The 18,093-nt window shown below is 44.5% G+C and overlaps 1 protein-coding gene across 1 annotated transcript in view; it reads left to right on the top strand.

Annotated features, from left to right (window-relative positions):
• The window catches only part of LOC122793121 (guanine nucleotide-binding protein G(q) subunit alpha), a 2,223,046-nt gene that overhangs the window by 1,285,439 nt on the left and 919,514 nt on the right, over positions 1–18,093 (top strand). The window contains exon 4 of the mRNA XM_044060871.1: positions 15,849–15,977. Coding sequence (XP_043916806.1) covers positions 15,849–15,977 — 129 coding nt within the window. The remainder of the gene's footprint in view (positions 1–15,848; positions 15,978–18,093) is intronic.

Raw genomic sequence — 18,093 nt, 5'->3', positions numbered from 1 at the left:
GGAACACAGCCCTGAGCTACCAAGTGTATCTACAAGCTCAATTCCTGCCAGGAAGACTAAATACACTAGCAGACGAACTAAGCAGAAACCTCGTGGAGCCACACAAGTGGAAACTGAAACCAAGGATTTTCAACATGTTGACAAGCAAATGGGGGAGCCCAGATATAGACATGTTTGCCTCCCCCCAGAACTATCAATTGGACAAATTTTTCACAAGGACTCCCCACAAACAAGCTTGGAAAGTGGATGCTCTGTCCTTCAGCTGGAAAAACCTATCAGTTTATGCCTTTTCTCCTCTGCCTCTGCTCTAGTACTACTAAAGATTAAACAAGACAAACCAAGGATGATTTTAATTGCACCAGACTGACCACCCCAACACTGGCACCCCCTCTTGCGCAGTGTGTCACTTTTGGCCCCATGGCACCTGCCTCAGACTCCTACCCTATTGTCTCAGCAGGAGAACCAGATTCTGCACCCTCAGCTTCAAATACTGAACCTAGCAGCCTGGCTAATTACTAATCTCTGCTTTACCATCCCTCTGTAAACCAGTGATGGATATCATTTTAGAGGCAAGGAGGCCTAGTACTAGAAAATCTTATGCTGAAAAATGGAAAAGATTCTGTGCCTGGAACAAATCTCAAGAGATGAGCACAGCAGTGCCCAATTTACCACAGATTTTACAATGCTTAACTGAGATGCTTCACAAGGGTCTGTCTTCCTCCTCCATCAAAATTCATGCCTCAGCCTTTTCAGCTCATTATAACACAGAACCTCCCCTCTTCTCTCATCCACTGCTTAAACAGTTCCTCAGAGGGTCCAAAAACTTACGACCACCCAGGAGAGCTCCAACTCCAGCCTGGGACCTTAACTTTGTATTGGAGAAACTCACTCTAATCCCTTTTGAGCCAGCTGCTACTGCAGACTTAAAGTTCCTTCTTAGAAAACATCTTTCCTTTTAGCAATCACTTCAGCAAGAAAGGTATCTTAATTACAGGCCCTTATGACAGTGGAACCTTTCATCATCTTTCATGCAGACAGGGTGTCCCTCAGGACCAATCCCTCCTTCATGCCCAAGGTGGTATCCAGTGTGGCCCTTAATCTGTCCATTCATTTGACAACCTTCTTTCCTAATCCACAGAACAAAGGGGAACAGATATTGCACTCATTAGATGTGCACAGACAACTTAGATTCTACTTGGACAGGACTAAACCTCAAAGGAAATCTGAACAATTGCTGGTGGCATTTGCTACAGGGGCAGAGGGGAAGGCTATTTCAAAGCAAATCATTTCCAAATGGATAGGCCATTGCATTAATTTCTGCTACAAGCACCATGGAAAACCTATCCCACAGGGGATCAGACCCCACTCAACCAGGGCTGCATCTACCTTTACAGCCTTTCTCAGAGGCGTCCCTACCAGGGACATCCTAGAAGCTGCTACCTGGAGTTCTGTACATACTTTCACCAAGCATTGCCATCTGCCAATTTTCTCTAAATCCAGAGCTGGCTTTGCCACTGCAGTCTTGCAGGGCCTTATAGCTGGTCCTAATGCTATCTAAATTCCTCCTCCCATCCGTAGCTTTGGGAATCTGCCCAAATGTGATGACTGTAACAGTGAAACACGAAGAACATAGTACAGTTGTGTACACTTACCATAAATGTAGATGTTCGAGTGTATTCACTGTTGCAGTCCTGGTTACCCTCCCTCCAGCCCCTTACTTTTTTTGGCTATACCTCTACTCTCCTTTACTATGCTCAAAATTTTTCGTGTATTTGCTTTTTTGTTGGAAGTATAACCTTGTATATTTATAATATTTAATGGCTTCGTATTAGGGGGGCACCTGACATCTGGGGCAAGAAAAACTGATGTAATGATGTCAGCTGCATGTTTTATACCCCTGACGACCTGACATCATGGAAGAAGGGACAGCAAGTGACACAGGACCCAAGGCTTTGTTAATCAGGCCGACTGAGGGCTAGTGCAAGCAAATAACCCAAATGTGATAACTGCAACCATGATTACACTCGAATATCTACATTTATGGTAAGTGTACACAACTGTACTTTTCCCTCCCTACTTATCCCTTTTTGTGGTCCTCTCCTATTCTTTTTCCTGAGGTATAGACTTAATTTATTTGTCAAGTTGGTTTTTGATTTAAGCCTTACTTTCTGGGGGCTCCTGACTGTTGCTGAGGAAGTGACGTTGGCTGCCTCCTTTTGTTTCGGATGCCCTGACGTCCTTTACAACTGATGGCAACCAACATCATTATTCTGGCTGACTGAGGGCTACTGGGAACTGGATAACACATTTGTTAGGACTGCAGCAGTGAATACACTTGAACATCTACATTAATGGTAAGTGTACACAACTGCCCTTCCTTTTCTGTAGGAAACGTACCCTGTCATATCCTCTAATCCTCAGGGAAACATTAGCAACATAGGTGTTTTACAGTGCATATCTGCTGTGAAGTAGCAGATGAGTGCATAATGGTCATTAAAATGTGTGGGGAAGGGAATCTGTTTTGGAGGTTGGAAATCTTGTTGGGTTTATGTGATTATGTACTGCCATGACTTTTCTTAGTACTCTTCAGGCCCCTTCTTATTCCATCTTCATTGTGGTGCAAGGTTTAGTGTTGCTGTCTCACATTTCCAGGGTTCAAGGTCCATTTGTTCTTCGTGTTTCACTGTTGCAGTCATCACATTAGGGTTATCCCTGTCAGGGTAGCCCTCGGCCGGCCCGAATATCAGAGACTTAGTATATCTGCATCTGTTTCTATTGCTTGAGGACTGACATCAAGTCATCAGTAGTACAAAGTAAGTAGCCGACACCAGTACATCAGTCTTTCTTGCCGTGAAGCCTGAAACAGAAGCAGTTTGCACGAGTTCCGGTCTGCAGCTACCTGAGTTTTCGTCTACCAAATTGACATTGAAGTCTTTTAAAGCCAAGTAACCCCATTGGGGATCCTTTTTTCTTGCACTAACCGATGTCAGAAAAGTTAATAATTGTCTTGCCTCTGGAAAGCTAATACCACACCGAGACTTCCACTCTTACTGCGTCACTTATTTAGGCCCAGACCACGATGTCCCCCTTTGTCACTTCTGTGCTTTGTTCAACGCCGGAACTATCCGTCATCAGGCCCTTATTGTAGCCAGATATTTTTGCTTACAGTTTTAGAATTCCGATATGGCTTGGTAAGTCATCCGACAGCAGATCTTCTGAAAAAACATAAAGACAGAGACAGATCGCATAGGTCCACACCTACAGACGACACTTCCGTTAAGCTAGTCTTCAGTTCTCTGGTACTCAGTGAGGCACTTTTGCAGCCCCTGATGCCTGCTCATGTTGATTCACAGGCCGCTACCGAGACCCTTTCGGAGTCCAGTATGCTGCAAAACTCTTCGACTAAGGATCCTACGGCCATCTCTACCTTGGATGGGTCCAGAGCCACTGAGCAGGCACCAGCTTCCGAGGAAGTCCTTTGCACTACCAAATCTCGACAGAAACAGACATCTTCTTTCGTGACTACCGTTCTTTCAAAAACGACCGAGTTTCTTAGGCCCAGGGTACGAACCACACCCAAGAAACTGACGACCCACTCTCAAGCGCCTGCTACCTTGCCGCAGTCTGAAATGCTTAAAATGGCAGAAGACCTTGTCATGCTGGTCAGGAGAAGCCAAGCTACCCCCTCTATAATGAAAAGAGATCTGTCCCCTTTAGTTTTGTCTGAACAAGAGTCAGATGAATCTGATGCATCTGAATATGAAGACATGCAACCCTTCTCCACTAATGAGGATTCTGATGCAGAGGATTCCATTCCTTCAGCCTCTCCCCCAGAGGATTTCTCCTTTGGGGAAACCCTGCATACTTTAAGAGAGCATTTCCAGTGGGAGAGTCAGGACTACCCCCAGTCTGAAAAGAGACTCACTGAATTCCTAGATCTTAAGCAACACAGACCCTTGACTATCCCCCCCAGTCCTGGATGTTGTGGAAGATGTTTTCCTCAAATTCAGCTTGACTCCTGACGCCCTTCCTACAGCTCCCAGTAAACCAGACAGGTACTACAGAGTCCCTGACTCACACAAATATCTTTTTAAAAATCCTACAGCTGACCCTGAGGTCATTTCTCAAGGGCCAAAAGGGATTAAAGCAACCTCTGCTAAGAATCCCACCCCCTCAGACAGGGATTCCCGAGCAAATGGGGTAAAAAAGTATACACCTCAGCTACTCTTGCTATCAGGGCACTAAATTGTCAGTTCCATATGCTGAAATTTCAGCAACATACCTTGGAACTCCTAAACAAAAAATGTTTTCCTTTCCTGCTTGGACAGAATCTAAAGATTTACAAGAGTTAATGCATTCTGCAAGTCAAGTAACTAAACACACCCTGCACTGTGCTTTTGATGCCCTAGAAGCTTCCTGCAGGGCAGCAGTCACTGGATCGGTCATTAGAAGGCATGCATGGCTTAAGGAACAGCCTTTGCCAGACCATGTTAAATCTAAATTGTTGTATGCCCCCTTGCACAAAGATAACTTGTTTAGCACTAAGGCAGAAGAGGTCTTAAAAAAGATGGAAGATAAAGCAAAATCTATGCAGACAGGTAAGGATTTCATACTCCTTGAAGGCTGTGGCCGAGACGTCAGAGTTTTAAATAAATCGTGTTCTGGTGGATCCTTTGTTGTTTCTTCAGGTAAGGATTTATTGCTGGTCCAGCCCCCTAGGTTCAGCAGGCATTGTCACTCCAAACACTTGTCCTTTCCTGCTCCCAGTAAACCGGCCCAGCCTAGGCCCTATGGAAACAGACCCCCAAGACAGCAGCCACAGGGAATGCAGAGATCTAAGCAGTGGACTACCTCCACTTCAAACCCAGGGAGTTTTAAGCCACCCTCTTATAGTAAGAACTCGCAATTGCTGTCCTCCTCCACCCCTCCCTCTGTCCACCTTCACTTACCCCTAGGAGGAAAACTCTCCTTTCACTCAAGCACCTGGGCCACCATTACCAAGGACCACTGGGTTCTGAACATTGTGTCTCAGGGATACAAATTTTCCTTCCACACCCTTCCAACCCCAAAAGGGTTCCCAGATTTATCTCCAAATCGGTGGGCAAAGGCTCAAAAGCATATCCTTTGCCTGCTCTCTATGAGAGCAGTAGAGCACATTCCTGCAGAACAGATAGGCCAAGGTATCTACTCCAGACTATTTCTGGTACATAGAAAAGAGGGCACGTGGCGCCCCATCCTTGATCTAGCCATTGTAAACACCTTCCTGGTGATCCCAAAATTTAAAATGCTCACCCTCCAGCAGGACGCTTGGCTAGCCACCCTAGATCTAAAAGAGGTCTACCTCCACATTGCTGTCAGTGAATCATGCAGGAAATATCTCCGCTTCAGGGCAGGATCTTAACACTTTCAGTTCTCTGTGCTTCCCTTTGGCTTATCTACTGCTCCCAGAGTTTTCACAAAATGTCTGGCTCCAGCCATTGCCTTTTGCAGATAAAGAAATATCCATTTTTACCCATACCTTAAGACTGCCTTACTCAGGCAGACAGCTAGGAAAAGCTGCTCTAGCACCTGGCCTTTGTAAAGTCCCTCCTAACCTCTCTAGGGTACACAGTCAACAAAAAGAAATCCAAACAGGTGCCCATCCAAAGGATAATCTTCCTGGGAGCAAGATGGCATACCGTACACCAGAGAAACAAATTTTCCTGACAACCTACTTCTCTCAACTAGCCAGCAGGCTCCAGCTAACTGCAAGGAAGATCATGGAAGCTCTGGAGTTCATGGCATCTTTCATACTACTCCTTCCATATGCCAGACTGCATATGAGGAAACTTCACTGGTACCTAAAGAGCCTTTGTTGTCAACACTCTCAAGACTTGGAAACTCTTCTACCTATAATTCCTTGCCTCAGAAAACATTTTCTTTGGTGAGCAACAGCATGCTCCCTCAAAAAGGGACTGCTCCCCCCCCCCCTGCCGCCCAGATCCTCACCACAGATGCATCAGACTATGCTTGGGATGCACACCTGGACGGCAGGTGCATACAAAGCCAGTGGAGCCCACAGCAAATCCCTCTGCACATCAATCAAAAGAGATGATGGTTGTGCAGCACACCTTGATAGTTTTCAAGCCCCTTCTCTCTCCAGGGGTTCTCCCGATCAAAACAGACAACCCCACTGTGATGTGGTACATCAACAATCAGGAAGGGGCTCACTCCTACCTTCTGTGCAGGCTGGCCATGACCCTTTGGCACACAGCTTCTGCCATACAACTACACCTGTTAGCACAATTCCTACCAGGCTCTCTCAACTCTCTGGCAGAGCAATTAAGCAGAAATCTTCTGGACCCACATGAGTGGCAACTCAACAGAAGTACCTTCACCCTAATAACTCAGAAATGGGGAACCCCAGAGGTCGACCACTTTGCCTCCCACACCACCCATCAGCTCAGCAAATTCTGCACCAGGGAGCACTGCATGGCTTGGAAAGTGGATACCCTGTCCTTCCCAGAGTCATTCTATTGGTCTGTGCTTTTCCTCCCCAGGGTACTGCTTCAAATAAGGGAAGAAAAACCAAGGACCATTCTTATAGCTCCAGACTGGTACTACCCCTTGCTGCACAGCCTGTACCCACTGCCTCCTTGGCATTTTCCTTAGATTCCAAACCTCCTGACCCAGAGGGAAGGGGAATTCATGCATCCCCAATTGCAGACACTCGGGCAACTTGGCTTATTCCCTAACCTCGAACCAATCTTGCTAACCTCAGTAAACAGGTTCTGGATGTTATCCGTCAGGCCATATGCACTAGCACCAGAAAGTCTTATGCTGATAAATGGAAAAAGGGTCTGCACCTGGATCCAGGCTAAGGGAGCTAATACGGCACAGCCCTCCCTCCCTCTCATCCTAGAATACATAGCTGACCTACTACACAGTGGCCTCTCTTTTTCCTCTATGAAAATTTGTGCCTCTACTATTTCTGCTCATTTTCACACTGAGCAGCCCCTTTTCTCACACCCTTTTGTTAAACAGTTCCTAAGAGGGGCTAGCAACTTGAGGCCAGAAGGGCACCAACACCAGCTTGGGACCTTAACTTTTTGTATTGGAAAAGCTCACCCTGCTCCTTTTCGAACCAGCTTCTTCTGCAGAGCTAAACTTTCTCTCCTGGAAGACAGCATTCCTTCTGGCCATCACTTACTCAGACGAGTCTCTGAGCTGCAAGCACTCATGGCTGTGGAACCCTTCATCATCTTCCATGCAGACAGGGTATCCCCCAGAACTAACCCATCCTTCATGCCCAAGGTGGTCTCCAGTGTGGCTCTCAACCAATCCATTCATTTGCCCACCCTTTTTCTTAATCCTCAGAACAAGGGGGAAAGGATTCTTCAATCTCTAGATGTGCACAGCTCAGATTTTATCTAGACAGGACTGAATCCTTCAGAAGGTCTGATCAATTGCTGGTTAGCTTTGCTACAGGGGCAGAAGGCAAAGCCATTTCCAAGCAAACCATTTCCAAATGGATAGCACACTGCATCCATCTGTGCTACAAACAACATGGAAAGCCTCCCCCTAAGGGGGTCAGGACACACTCCACCAGAGCAGCCTCCACCTCTGCATCTTTCCTCAGAGGAGTCCCCACCAGGGACATGCTGGAGGCTGCCACCTGGACATCTGTTCACACTTTTACCAAACATTACCACCTGCCTCTCTTCTCAAAATCCAGGGCAGGGTTTGCCTCTGCAGTCTTGCATGGCATCCTAGCCAGCCCCTAGATGTTCATCATGTTTCACTGTTGCAGTCATTACAGTTGGGTTATCCTGCTGGCAGGCTACCCACAGTCAGCCTGAATTCCAAAGTCTAGGTCCGGCATCAGTTGCTGTCGCCTCCTCCCTGACGTCAGTGCATCAGGGGTATAAAAGATGCAGCCGACGCCATTTTCTTCAGTCTTTCTTGCCGCGAGGTGCCCGAAGCAAAAGCAGTTCACAAGTGCCGGTCAGCCGACTCCTGAGATTTTCAAATTCGAATTTCATATCCGAAGTCTTCATTAAAGCTAAGTACCCCGTTGGGGAAACTTTTTTCTTGCTCCAGACCAATGTCAGAAAAAGTTAATTGTATTTCTTGTGGGAAACAAATACCTCATAAGGATTTTCATTCTTATTGTATTCCTTGCCTAGGCCCTGACCATGACGTTGCTAGTTGTCGGTTTTGTGCTAGATTTAACAAATGCACTATTAAGCGTCAGTACGATTTTGCATTTCATTACTTTGGCAGAAAATTCAATTATATAATGCCGTCGGAACAGCCAACTACTGGAGTTTATAAAAAGCGCAAAGAAAAAATAAAGGACAGGCATCCGAGGTCCAAAACTGACGAGGCTTCTGCTAGGCCAGTCGCCGGTTCTCAATGAGGTGGTTTCGCAGCCCCTGACGCCCGCTACCTCAGAGCCACAGGCCACTTCGACTCCCACGTGGAGCTGACTAGGCTGCTGGAAACTCAAGGTATTGGACACTCAGAAACTATTCCCTCAGATGGGTCTGGAGCCGCTGAGCAGGCATTGGCTTCTGAGGGTGTTTTCAGGCCTACACAGTTATATGTGAAACCTACTTCAGCTTCAAAGACTAAAGCAGCTCTAAAGACAAAGAAACAAGTGCAGCATTCTCCTGGACAGGCCTCCATGCCTAAAAAACAGATGCTTAAAATTTCTGAAGACCTAATTACTTTGATCAGGGGTTCCCATCCCCCTCCTGATAAGAGGCCTAGGCAAGAGATAGAATATGAATCTTCAGATCAGGTTTCCATTTCCTCTGATTCCTCTTCTGAACAGGAATATTCTTTTCCTTCCTATGAGGATTCTGATGCTGAAGAATCTATCCCTTCAGCCTCTCCTCCTGAGGATTATTCTTTTGGGGAGACACTGCATACTATGAGGGAGCATTTCCACTGGGAGAGCCAAGATTACTCAGAATCCAGGAAAAGGCTCAGAGACTTCCTTTTATTACCTCAGCACAGGCCCCTTGTTATCCTTCCTGTTTTAGACATTGTAGCTCCTGCTCCTGTTAAGCCAGACAGATACTACAGGGTTCCTGATTCACATAAATTTCTTTATAAAAACCCTGCTGCTGACCCAGCAACTATCTCTTGGGTCCCAAAGGGGTCAAGGCTTCCACTTTAAAAAACCCTATCCCTTCTGATAGGGATTCTAGGGCTCTGGACAGATGGGGGGAAAAGATTTATACTTCTGCTACCTTGGCTGTAAGAGCTTTAAATTGCCAGTTTCATATGCTTAAATATCAGCAATATCTTATGACACTGCTTAAACAGAAAATGTTGACAAATTCAGAATATGCAGAAAACAAGGAAATGCAGGATTTATTGCATGCAGCTGAACAAGTGGGAAAGCATACTTTGCAATGTGGTTTTGATTCTGTAGAGGCCTCCTGCAGGGCCGCTGTTACAGGTTCTGTCATTAGGAGGCATGCTTGGTTAAAAGAACAGAATGCTTGATCATGTTAAAGCAAAACTATTAGATGCTCCATTACAGCATGATACTTTGTTTGGTGTTAAAGCAGAAGAGGTGTTGAAGAAAATGGAGGATAAAGCTAAATCTATGCAAACAGTCAAGGATTTCTTGCAGGTGTACAGCCTCCCAGATTTAGCAGGAACTGGCCTACAAAGAATTGGTCCTTTCCAGTGTCAGACAGGCCACAAAGAGGCAGATACAGACACCTCTGAGGCAGATCACAACCCCAAGGCTCATACAGACCTAAACAATGGGATGCTTCTACCTCCAAAAGCGGAGAGGAAAAATCACAGCCATACAAGAAACAGTTTCAATGACTTCCCTCTGCCAGCACCAAGCACTTCTCTTCTGGCAGCCCCTGTGGGGGGAAAACTAGCACTTTTTTCACAAAATTGGCATGTGATCACCCAGGACAAATGGGTCTTAAATATAGTATCACAAGGCTACAGGTTCCACTTTCACACCCTGCCAAGGCCAAACGATAGCCCAGACCTGCCATCAATGGGCGGAGGCACAAAAACAAGTTTCATCCCTCATGGACATGAGCCACTCAGCTAGTACCACAGCAAGAGCAGGGACTAGGATTCTACTCAAGGATATTCTTGGTGCCCAGAAAGGACAAAGCCTGGAGACCAATAGTGGACCTGTCTATCCTAAACACATTCCTGGATATTCCAAAATTCAAAATGTTAACTCTGCAGCAGCTTCTGCCCATGCTGAGCAAGAAGGCTTGGCTTGTGACTTTAGACCTAAAAGAGGCATACCTGCATGTCCCAATCAGACAATCATGCAGAAGATACCTCAGATTTATAGCTGGCTCAATGCATTACCAGTTCTCTGCACCCTTTGGTTTATCTACTGCGCCCAGGGTCTTCACAAAATGGCTGGCACCAGTGATTGCATTTTGCAGACAAAGAGGAATGCAAATATATCCTTACTTGGACGACTGCCTTATTCAAGCAGAGAACAAGGACATTCTACTACAGCATCTGGCGTTTGTAAAAAGATTACTAACCGGTCTAGGGTACACAGTAAACGAAAAGAAATCAAAACTCGTACCCTCTCAAGAGGTCATATTCCTGGGTGCAAGTTTAAATACAACTGCCCAGATGGCTTATCTCACGCCAGACAAACACAGACAACTGACTACTTATTTCAAAATGTTGGCAACAAAGTCCCAGTTATCTGCAAGAAAAATTTTGCAGGCTTTGGGCTTCATGGCATCCTACATTCTGCTAATTCCATATGCAAGACTGCATATGAGGAAACTTCAATGGTATCTAAAAAGTGTTTGGACTCAACATTGCCACAGCCTGGAAACAATAATTACCCTCATTCCCTGCCTGCAACAGGAGTTTCGATGGTGGGCAATAGCCTGTCACCACAACACGGGACAGCCATTCACCTTACCCACAGCCAGGCAGACATTGACAACAGATGCATCAGATTATGCCTGGGGGGCCCATATGGTAGGAAGATTTATTCAGGGCACATAGTCCGCAAGTCAAATGCATCTACATATCAATCAAAAAGAGATGCTAGCTGTTCAGAATGCCCTGACAGCTTTCAAGGATCTACTTCATCCAGGAGAACTACTGATAAGGACGGACAATACTACAGTTATGTGGTACTTAAACAAGCAGGGAGGCACACATTCCTACCCCCTCTGCAGACTAGCCATGAACTTGTGGGACACAGCATTGACTTACCAAGTACATCTGCAAGCGCAGTTCCTGCCAGGAAGGACAAATACCCTAGCAGACGAACTAAGCAGAAACCTAATGGATCCCTACGAATGGAAATTGGATCCACAAGTCTTCAGCATGATAACAAGGAACTGGGGATGCCCAGACATAGACCTATTTGCCTCCCCTCACAACTACCAAATACAGAGATTCTGCACAAGGACTTATCACAAGCAAGCATGGAAAGTGGATGCTCTGTCTTTCAGTTGGAAAGACCGAACAGTATATGCTTTTCCTCCTCCCAAGGTAGTACTCAAGGTCAGACAAGAGAGACCAAAATGATACTGATTGCCCCAAACTGACCCCGCCAGCACTGGTATCCAATCCTAAAGAGCTTGTCTGAATGCCCAGCTTGGAAATTACCTCAAATTCCTCACTTATTGACCCAACAAGACAGACAGATTCTGCACAGCCAACTCAGGACCTTAAACCTGGCAGCATGGCAGATAATGTAGCCAGTCAAGGCACACCTCTCTCTAAAGCAGTGATGGCTGTTATTTTGGAGGTCAGGAGGCCTAGCACCAGAAAATCTTATGCAGAAAAATGAAAGAGATTCTGCGCTTGGAACCAGGCACAAGGTTTTGACATGATTAGTCCAAATATTCCTCAGATTTTGCAATACCTAACTGAGATGCTTGATAAAGGCCTTTCCTTTTCATCAGTTAAAATTCATGCCTCTGCCATTTCAGCTCATTACAATACAGAACCACCTATTTTTTCTCATCCATTACTAAGGCAGTTCCTCAGAGGGGCCAAAAACATAAGACCTCCAAGGAGAACACCAGTACCTGCATGGGACCTCAACTATGTCTTGGAAAAACTCAGACTGCCTCCATTTGAGCCAGCCTCTACAGCTGATATAAAATTCTTATCCCGGAAAACAGCTTTGCTCCTAGCAATAACCTCTGCTAGACGAGTCTCAGAGTTACAGGCACTCATGGCTGTGGAACCTTTTATTATTTTCCATCCTGACAGGGTTTCTCTGCGGACAAACCCTACATTTATGCCTAAGGTAGTGTCCAGTGTGGCCCTTAACCAAACAATCCATTTGCCTACTATCTATCCAAACCCTCAGAATAAGGGTGAGAGAATTCTGCATTATTTGGACATTCACAGGCAGCTACACCTCTACTTGGACAGAACCAAAGCTTTCAGAAAGACTGAACAACTTGTAGTGGCATATGCTGCAGGATCACAAGGAAAGCCTATTTCAAAGCAAACTATTTCAATGTGGATAGGTCACTGCATTCATTTATGCTATTCACAGCATGGCAAATCAGTGCCTAAGGGCATTAGGCCACATTCAACCAGAGCAGCAGCCACTTCAGCAGCCTTCCTCAGAGGAGTACCAACCAAAGACATCTTAGAGGCTGCAACTTGGAGTTCAGTGCATACTTTTACAAAGCACTATCACTTACCTCTCTACTCTAAATCCAGGGCAGATTTTGTCACTGCAGTTCTGCAGGGCCTGATAGCCTCTCCTAATCCTATTTAGCACCAGCCTCCCTACCTTAGCTTTGGGATTCAACCCAATTGTAATGACTGCAACAGTGAAACACGATGAACATAGTACAGTTGTGTACCTACCATAAATGTAGATGTTCGAGTGCATTCACTGTTGCAGTCCAGGTTACCCTCCCACCATCCCCCTTTTCCTTTGCTGGGACTTGTATGTACTTCTGTTCTATACTACCTATGTGGTGTATTTGCTTGTAGATGAAGGAAAAGTTGTTGTTTGTGCATGCATGCTTATTGGCATATTTTAGCTTACCATTTTAGGGGCACCTGACATCTGGGGCAAGAAAAACTGAAGAAAATGCCGTCGGCTGCATCTTTTATACCCCTGGCGCACTGATGTCAGGGAGGAGGTGACAGCAACCTACGCCGGACCTAGACTTTGGAATTCAGGCCGACTGCGGGTAGCCTGCCAGCAGGATAACCCAATTGTAATGACTGCAACAGTGAATACACTCAAACATCTACATTTATGGTAGGTACACAACTGTACTTTTCCTTGACTGCCTCCACCCATTTTTTCAGCTTTAGGAATCAACCCAAATGTGATGACTGTAACAGTGAAACATGAAGAACATAGTACAGTTGTGTACACTTAACATAAATGTAGATGTTCGAGTGTATTCACTGTTGCAGTCCTGGTGTCCCTCCCTCCATCCCCCTTTCTCCTTTTATTGCCATTCTTTTTTATTTTTCCCCTTTCCTTACAAGGGACATGTTGGTATTTATTTTCCACTGGTGGGGTTCTTCCACCAGAGCCTGGCTGCTTACTTGGGGGCTCCTGACAGGTTAGGGCAAGAGAAACTGATGTAATGGCATTGACTTCCTTACTTTATACTACTGACAATCTGACGTCCGTCCTCAAGTGACAGCAACCGACGCAGAAATACTAAATCTCTGGTATTCGGGCCGGCCGAGGGATACCCTGGCAGATAACCCAAATGTGATGACTGCAACAGTGAGTACACTCTAACATCTACATTTATGTTAAGTGTACACAACTCTACTTTCTGAACTCTGGTTGCTGCTTGTGTAATGTTAGCATGTTGTTCTCTTGCCCACATGGGATTTCTCTTATTTATTGGTAATTTTTTTTTTAAAGACATGCAGGTTTAATGGCTGCTCTCCACATGTCCTTGTGTACAGTGCTTGACTTTGCCGTTGAGGACTGAGTCATAACTGAAAAAGTCAGCAAGTACTAGATAGTATGGCAGTTAGAGCAACAGATTGAGGTGTTGAGCTGTTAAGCTACTTCCTGTGGTACAGTGTTTGATACCTTTAGTCTTCATTTGTCTACTGTGTAACCTTGAGCAAGTCAGTTAACCAGACAGTGCTGTGGGGCAACTTGAAATTCGATATAGCCTCTTCAAAGGTTTCCTGGACTGCATGTCTAGTAACCACCTGTGAATATATAAATAGTCCACTTGCCCAGTTACCAAATGATTGAATAAAAATAAATGATGTGAAAGTAAGTACAGGTAAAAACAATCTGTTGTAGTTGTTTTGCTAGCACAGATCTTTTCTTTTTTGAACTCATTTGTCTTTTTCTTTTGGAACTGAAGCAATTTTTCATGCTAGTGTTATTAATGCCAACTACTGGTTCTGGAAAGTGCACCAGTAGATAATTTAATGATGTACTGAAGACCTTTTAGCTCATAGCAGGTGGGATGGGGACGTCCTTTTCCAGTTTAAGGAAGATATTTGCTAGAATTGAAAGCCACCATTCTTCTTAACACTGTAAACATTTAATGAGAATGTCGATGTAAGAATCTAAATTTGTAGCAGAGTTTATTCTGGATGAGTTTTTGTATTATTTGATAATAAGTAGAAGTGCATTTTAAAGGGAGTTCTGCATGATTTGACTAAAGATAGAAGCTTAAATCTTGATCATGCGTTTAGTACAAACTGTAAATTCTGATAAATTGTGTGCTTTGAAAATATAATTTTTCTTTTTTTATTACTATCATTATACTCCTGGTGGTCTTAATATGCAGCTTTCCATCTGGTGTCTGAACTGCTGCCACCTATCCCCCTTCACCACTTACCTTGCTGTGGATACTCCATGTTGATACAAATAGCAAGCCACCAGCTTCATTTGATAGCCGTGGACATTGCTTGTGCATGTGCAGTTTTGTGATGCTGGAGATGAACTGGGATCGTGTGTCCTGCAGCTGTATTCCAGTAAAGGCAGTCATGCGTCATTTGTTTTTCTAATATCCCAGACTCAGAAGAGCCTAATTCATTGAATCTAGTAGCTTAGATCTAAATTTGCACCTCAAGAAAACTGTTCTCCTTAAATGTGGTAGTTCGGAGCTAGAAGACATAAGTTGAGATGGGGTGCAGAGTGTTTGCCCCCTTGTAAGATGCATGGTAAGCTTTATCCTTTGCACAAATGTTTATGGTTTTCCACTGCCAGAACCATTTTGGCAGGTAGGTTGTGGCAATATTACCATTAACCCACACTTGTGAGGTAAACATCAGTAATCTTTGGTGCCCATGATCTGTTTGTTGTGCATTATTCTGCATCCCTGGACTCCCCTGGGGTTCAGTATTGGGTTAAGGTGTTCCCAAGTCCCCCCAGGCTGCTCATGCTTTTGTAGTACCCAGTTTGATTGCAAGACATTGGGCACTACCATCAGAAGTATAGATTCCCTCCAGCTACCCCTGAGCTGGCAAGAGCATTATCTTTCATTCACTCTTACTGGGGAAACTCATTGTTTTCCTTAAAAGCCTTGAAGTTTGTGCTCAACTTGATGCGTGGCCACCACTAGTGAATGTATCACCTAAAGTAATGAGAAAATTAAGAATGCCTTATAAAAAAAAAATTTGAGCAGTGTTATAATGTACATTTGTTAAGTGGCAAGCTATGTCCAGTCTTTCTGTGACATTTTCAAGAGCTCTTCTGTGACTAATGTAAGATCATTTTATGTGAAATTAAAAGCAGGACACTGTGTACAGGCAGAATAGCACACTACTCTTTTTGTATCCATGTTGCCCTTTGCTTACTTAGCCATTGTCCCTTTGTATTTGATTATTGTGTGACTGTCATGAATTTCCCTTGTTTTACCTGTCTCTAGCTATCTTAATGATCTGGATCGCATCGCGGATTCTGGTTACCTACCCACTCAACAAGATGTGCTCAGAGTGCGAGTCCCAACCACGGGAATAATTGAATACCCTTTCGACTTACAAAGCGTTATTTTCAGGTAAAACAGAATCAAATATTGTTACTAATTATGCTTTATTTTCTATACTGTGCTGCCTGAGAAATTTTCTCTTACTTTCTGATGCTTTTTGGTCATTTGTTTCATTCCATAGCATTTGCCTTGTAATGCATAGAATCTAGAATGATTAATTTTATTTTATTTACTTGCATGCTATCGGTTGATGACTAAAAATGCCCATCTAGCCAGTTTCTTTTATCATTGGAGTCGAATGGAGAAAAGCTGCAAGACAGTCGTTATCCTAAATTAAATGCAGTATGCATTAACTATAGATGCTCTTTGTGTTTCACTGTTGCAGTCATTACATTTGGGTAATCTGCTGGCAGGTTGCCCTCAGTCGGCCTGAATAACAAAGTCTTGGGTCCTGCGTCGGTTGTTGTCTCCTCTTCCATGACATCAGGTCGTCAGGGGTATAAAACATGCAGCCAACGCCATTTTATTCAGTCTTTCTTGTTGCGCGGTGCCCGAAGCAGAAGCAGTTCGCAAGTGCCGGTCGACCGACTCCTGAAATTTTCGTATTCGAGTTTCAGAACCGAAGTTTTCAAAATAAAGCTAAGTACCCCATTGGGGAAACTTACCGATGTCAGTAAAAGTTAATAATTGCATTACTTGTGGGAAGCAAATACCTCATAAGGATTTTAATTTGTACTGTATTCCTTGCCTAGGCCCAGATCATAACATGCCTTGCTGTCGGTTTTGTGTTAGATTTAAGAGTTAGAGTTAAGCGTCGGTATAGTTTTGCTTCTAAATATTTTGGATCAAGATTTAATTATCCTGAAATGTCGTCGGTTAGCAATCCAACTACTGCAGTTCACAAAAAACGTAAAGAAAAAGACAGAGACAAACCGTCGAGGTCCAAAACTGACGAAGGTTCTCCTAAGCCAGTCACCGGTACTCAGGCGCTTTCACAGCCCCTGATGCCCGCTACTTTTGAGTCACAGGCCTCTACCGAGACCTATTCGGAGTCCGGTATGCCGCGAGATTCTCAGAGTATTGAACCCACGGATATCTCTCCCTTGGATGGCTCCAGAGCCGCTGAGCAGGCACCGGCTTCTGAGGGTGTTTTCAGGCCTCAACATTTTTATATTAAACTGACGCCAGCCTCAAAAACAAGGTCAAAAACATCTTCTATGTCTAAAAAAATGATGCATGAACCACATGCTCAGGCCTGTATGCCTAAAACACAGATGATCAAAATGGCTGAGGACTTAATTACCTTGATAAGGAGTTCCCAGCCCCCCCTGCTAAGAGGCAAGGCACTGATTATGAATCTTCAGATCAGGTTTCCATTTCTTCTGATTCCTCTTCTGATCAGGAATTTTCTGTTCCACCCTATAAGGATTCTGATGCAGAGGAATCCATCCCATCTGCATCTCCTCCTGAGGATTAGTCCTTTTGGAGAGACTTTGCATACTTTAAGGGAACATTTTCACTGGGAGAGTCAGGACTTCTCTAAATCAAAAAAGAGGCTTAGGGATTTCCTTCTTCCTCAGCATAGGCCTTTGGCTATACGTCCTGTATTAGACATTGTTGATGTGTTTTCGGAATCAAGCATGGCTCCTGATTCCCTACCTCCGGCTCCTAGTAAGCCAGACAGATATTACAAGGTTCCTGACTCCCACAAATTTCTATTCAAAAATCCTGCTGCTGATCCAGAGACTATTTTTCAGGGTCCCAAGGGTGTAAAGGCCTCTACAGCCAAAAATTTTACCCCCTCTGATAGAGGTTCCAGGGCACTGGATAGATGGGGAAAGAAGGTTTATACGTCTGCTACCTTGGCAATCAGAGCCTTAATCTGCCAGTTTCATATGCTTAAATATCAACAGCATGTTATGGGTTTACTGAAACAGAAAATGATGTTGATTTCTGATTGTGTGGAAAATAAAGTTACAGGAATTATTGCATTCAGCAGAACAGGTTGGAAAGCATACTTTGCAATGTGGTTTTGATTCCTTGGAGGCCTCTTGCAGGGCCGCAGTGACTGGATCTGTGATTAGAAGGCATGCCTGGCTCAAGGAGCAAAATCTGCCTGATCATGTTAAAGCTAAATTGTTGGATGCTCCCTTGCAGCATGATACTCTGGTAATAAGGCAGAAGA

This window comes from Protopterus annectens, chromosome 2.part0, assembly GCF_019279795.1.
Source record: "Protopterus annectens isolate FY-2018-M chromosome 2.part0, PAN1.0, whole genome shotgun sequence".
Lineage (NCBI taxonomy): Eukaryota > Metazoa > Chordata > Ceratodontiformes > Protopteridae > Protopterus > Protopterus annectens.
This window is presented reverse-complemented; position numbering and strand designations above follow the sequence as displayed.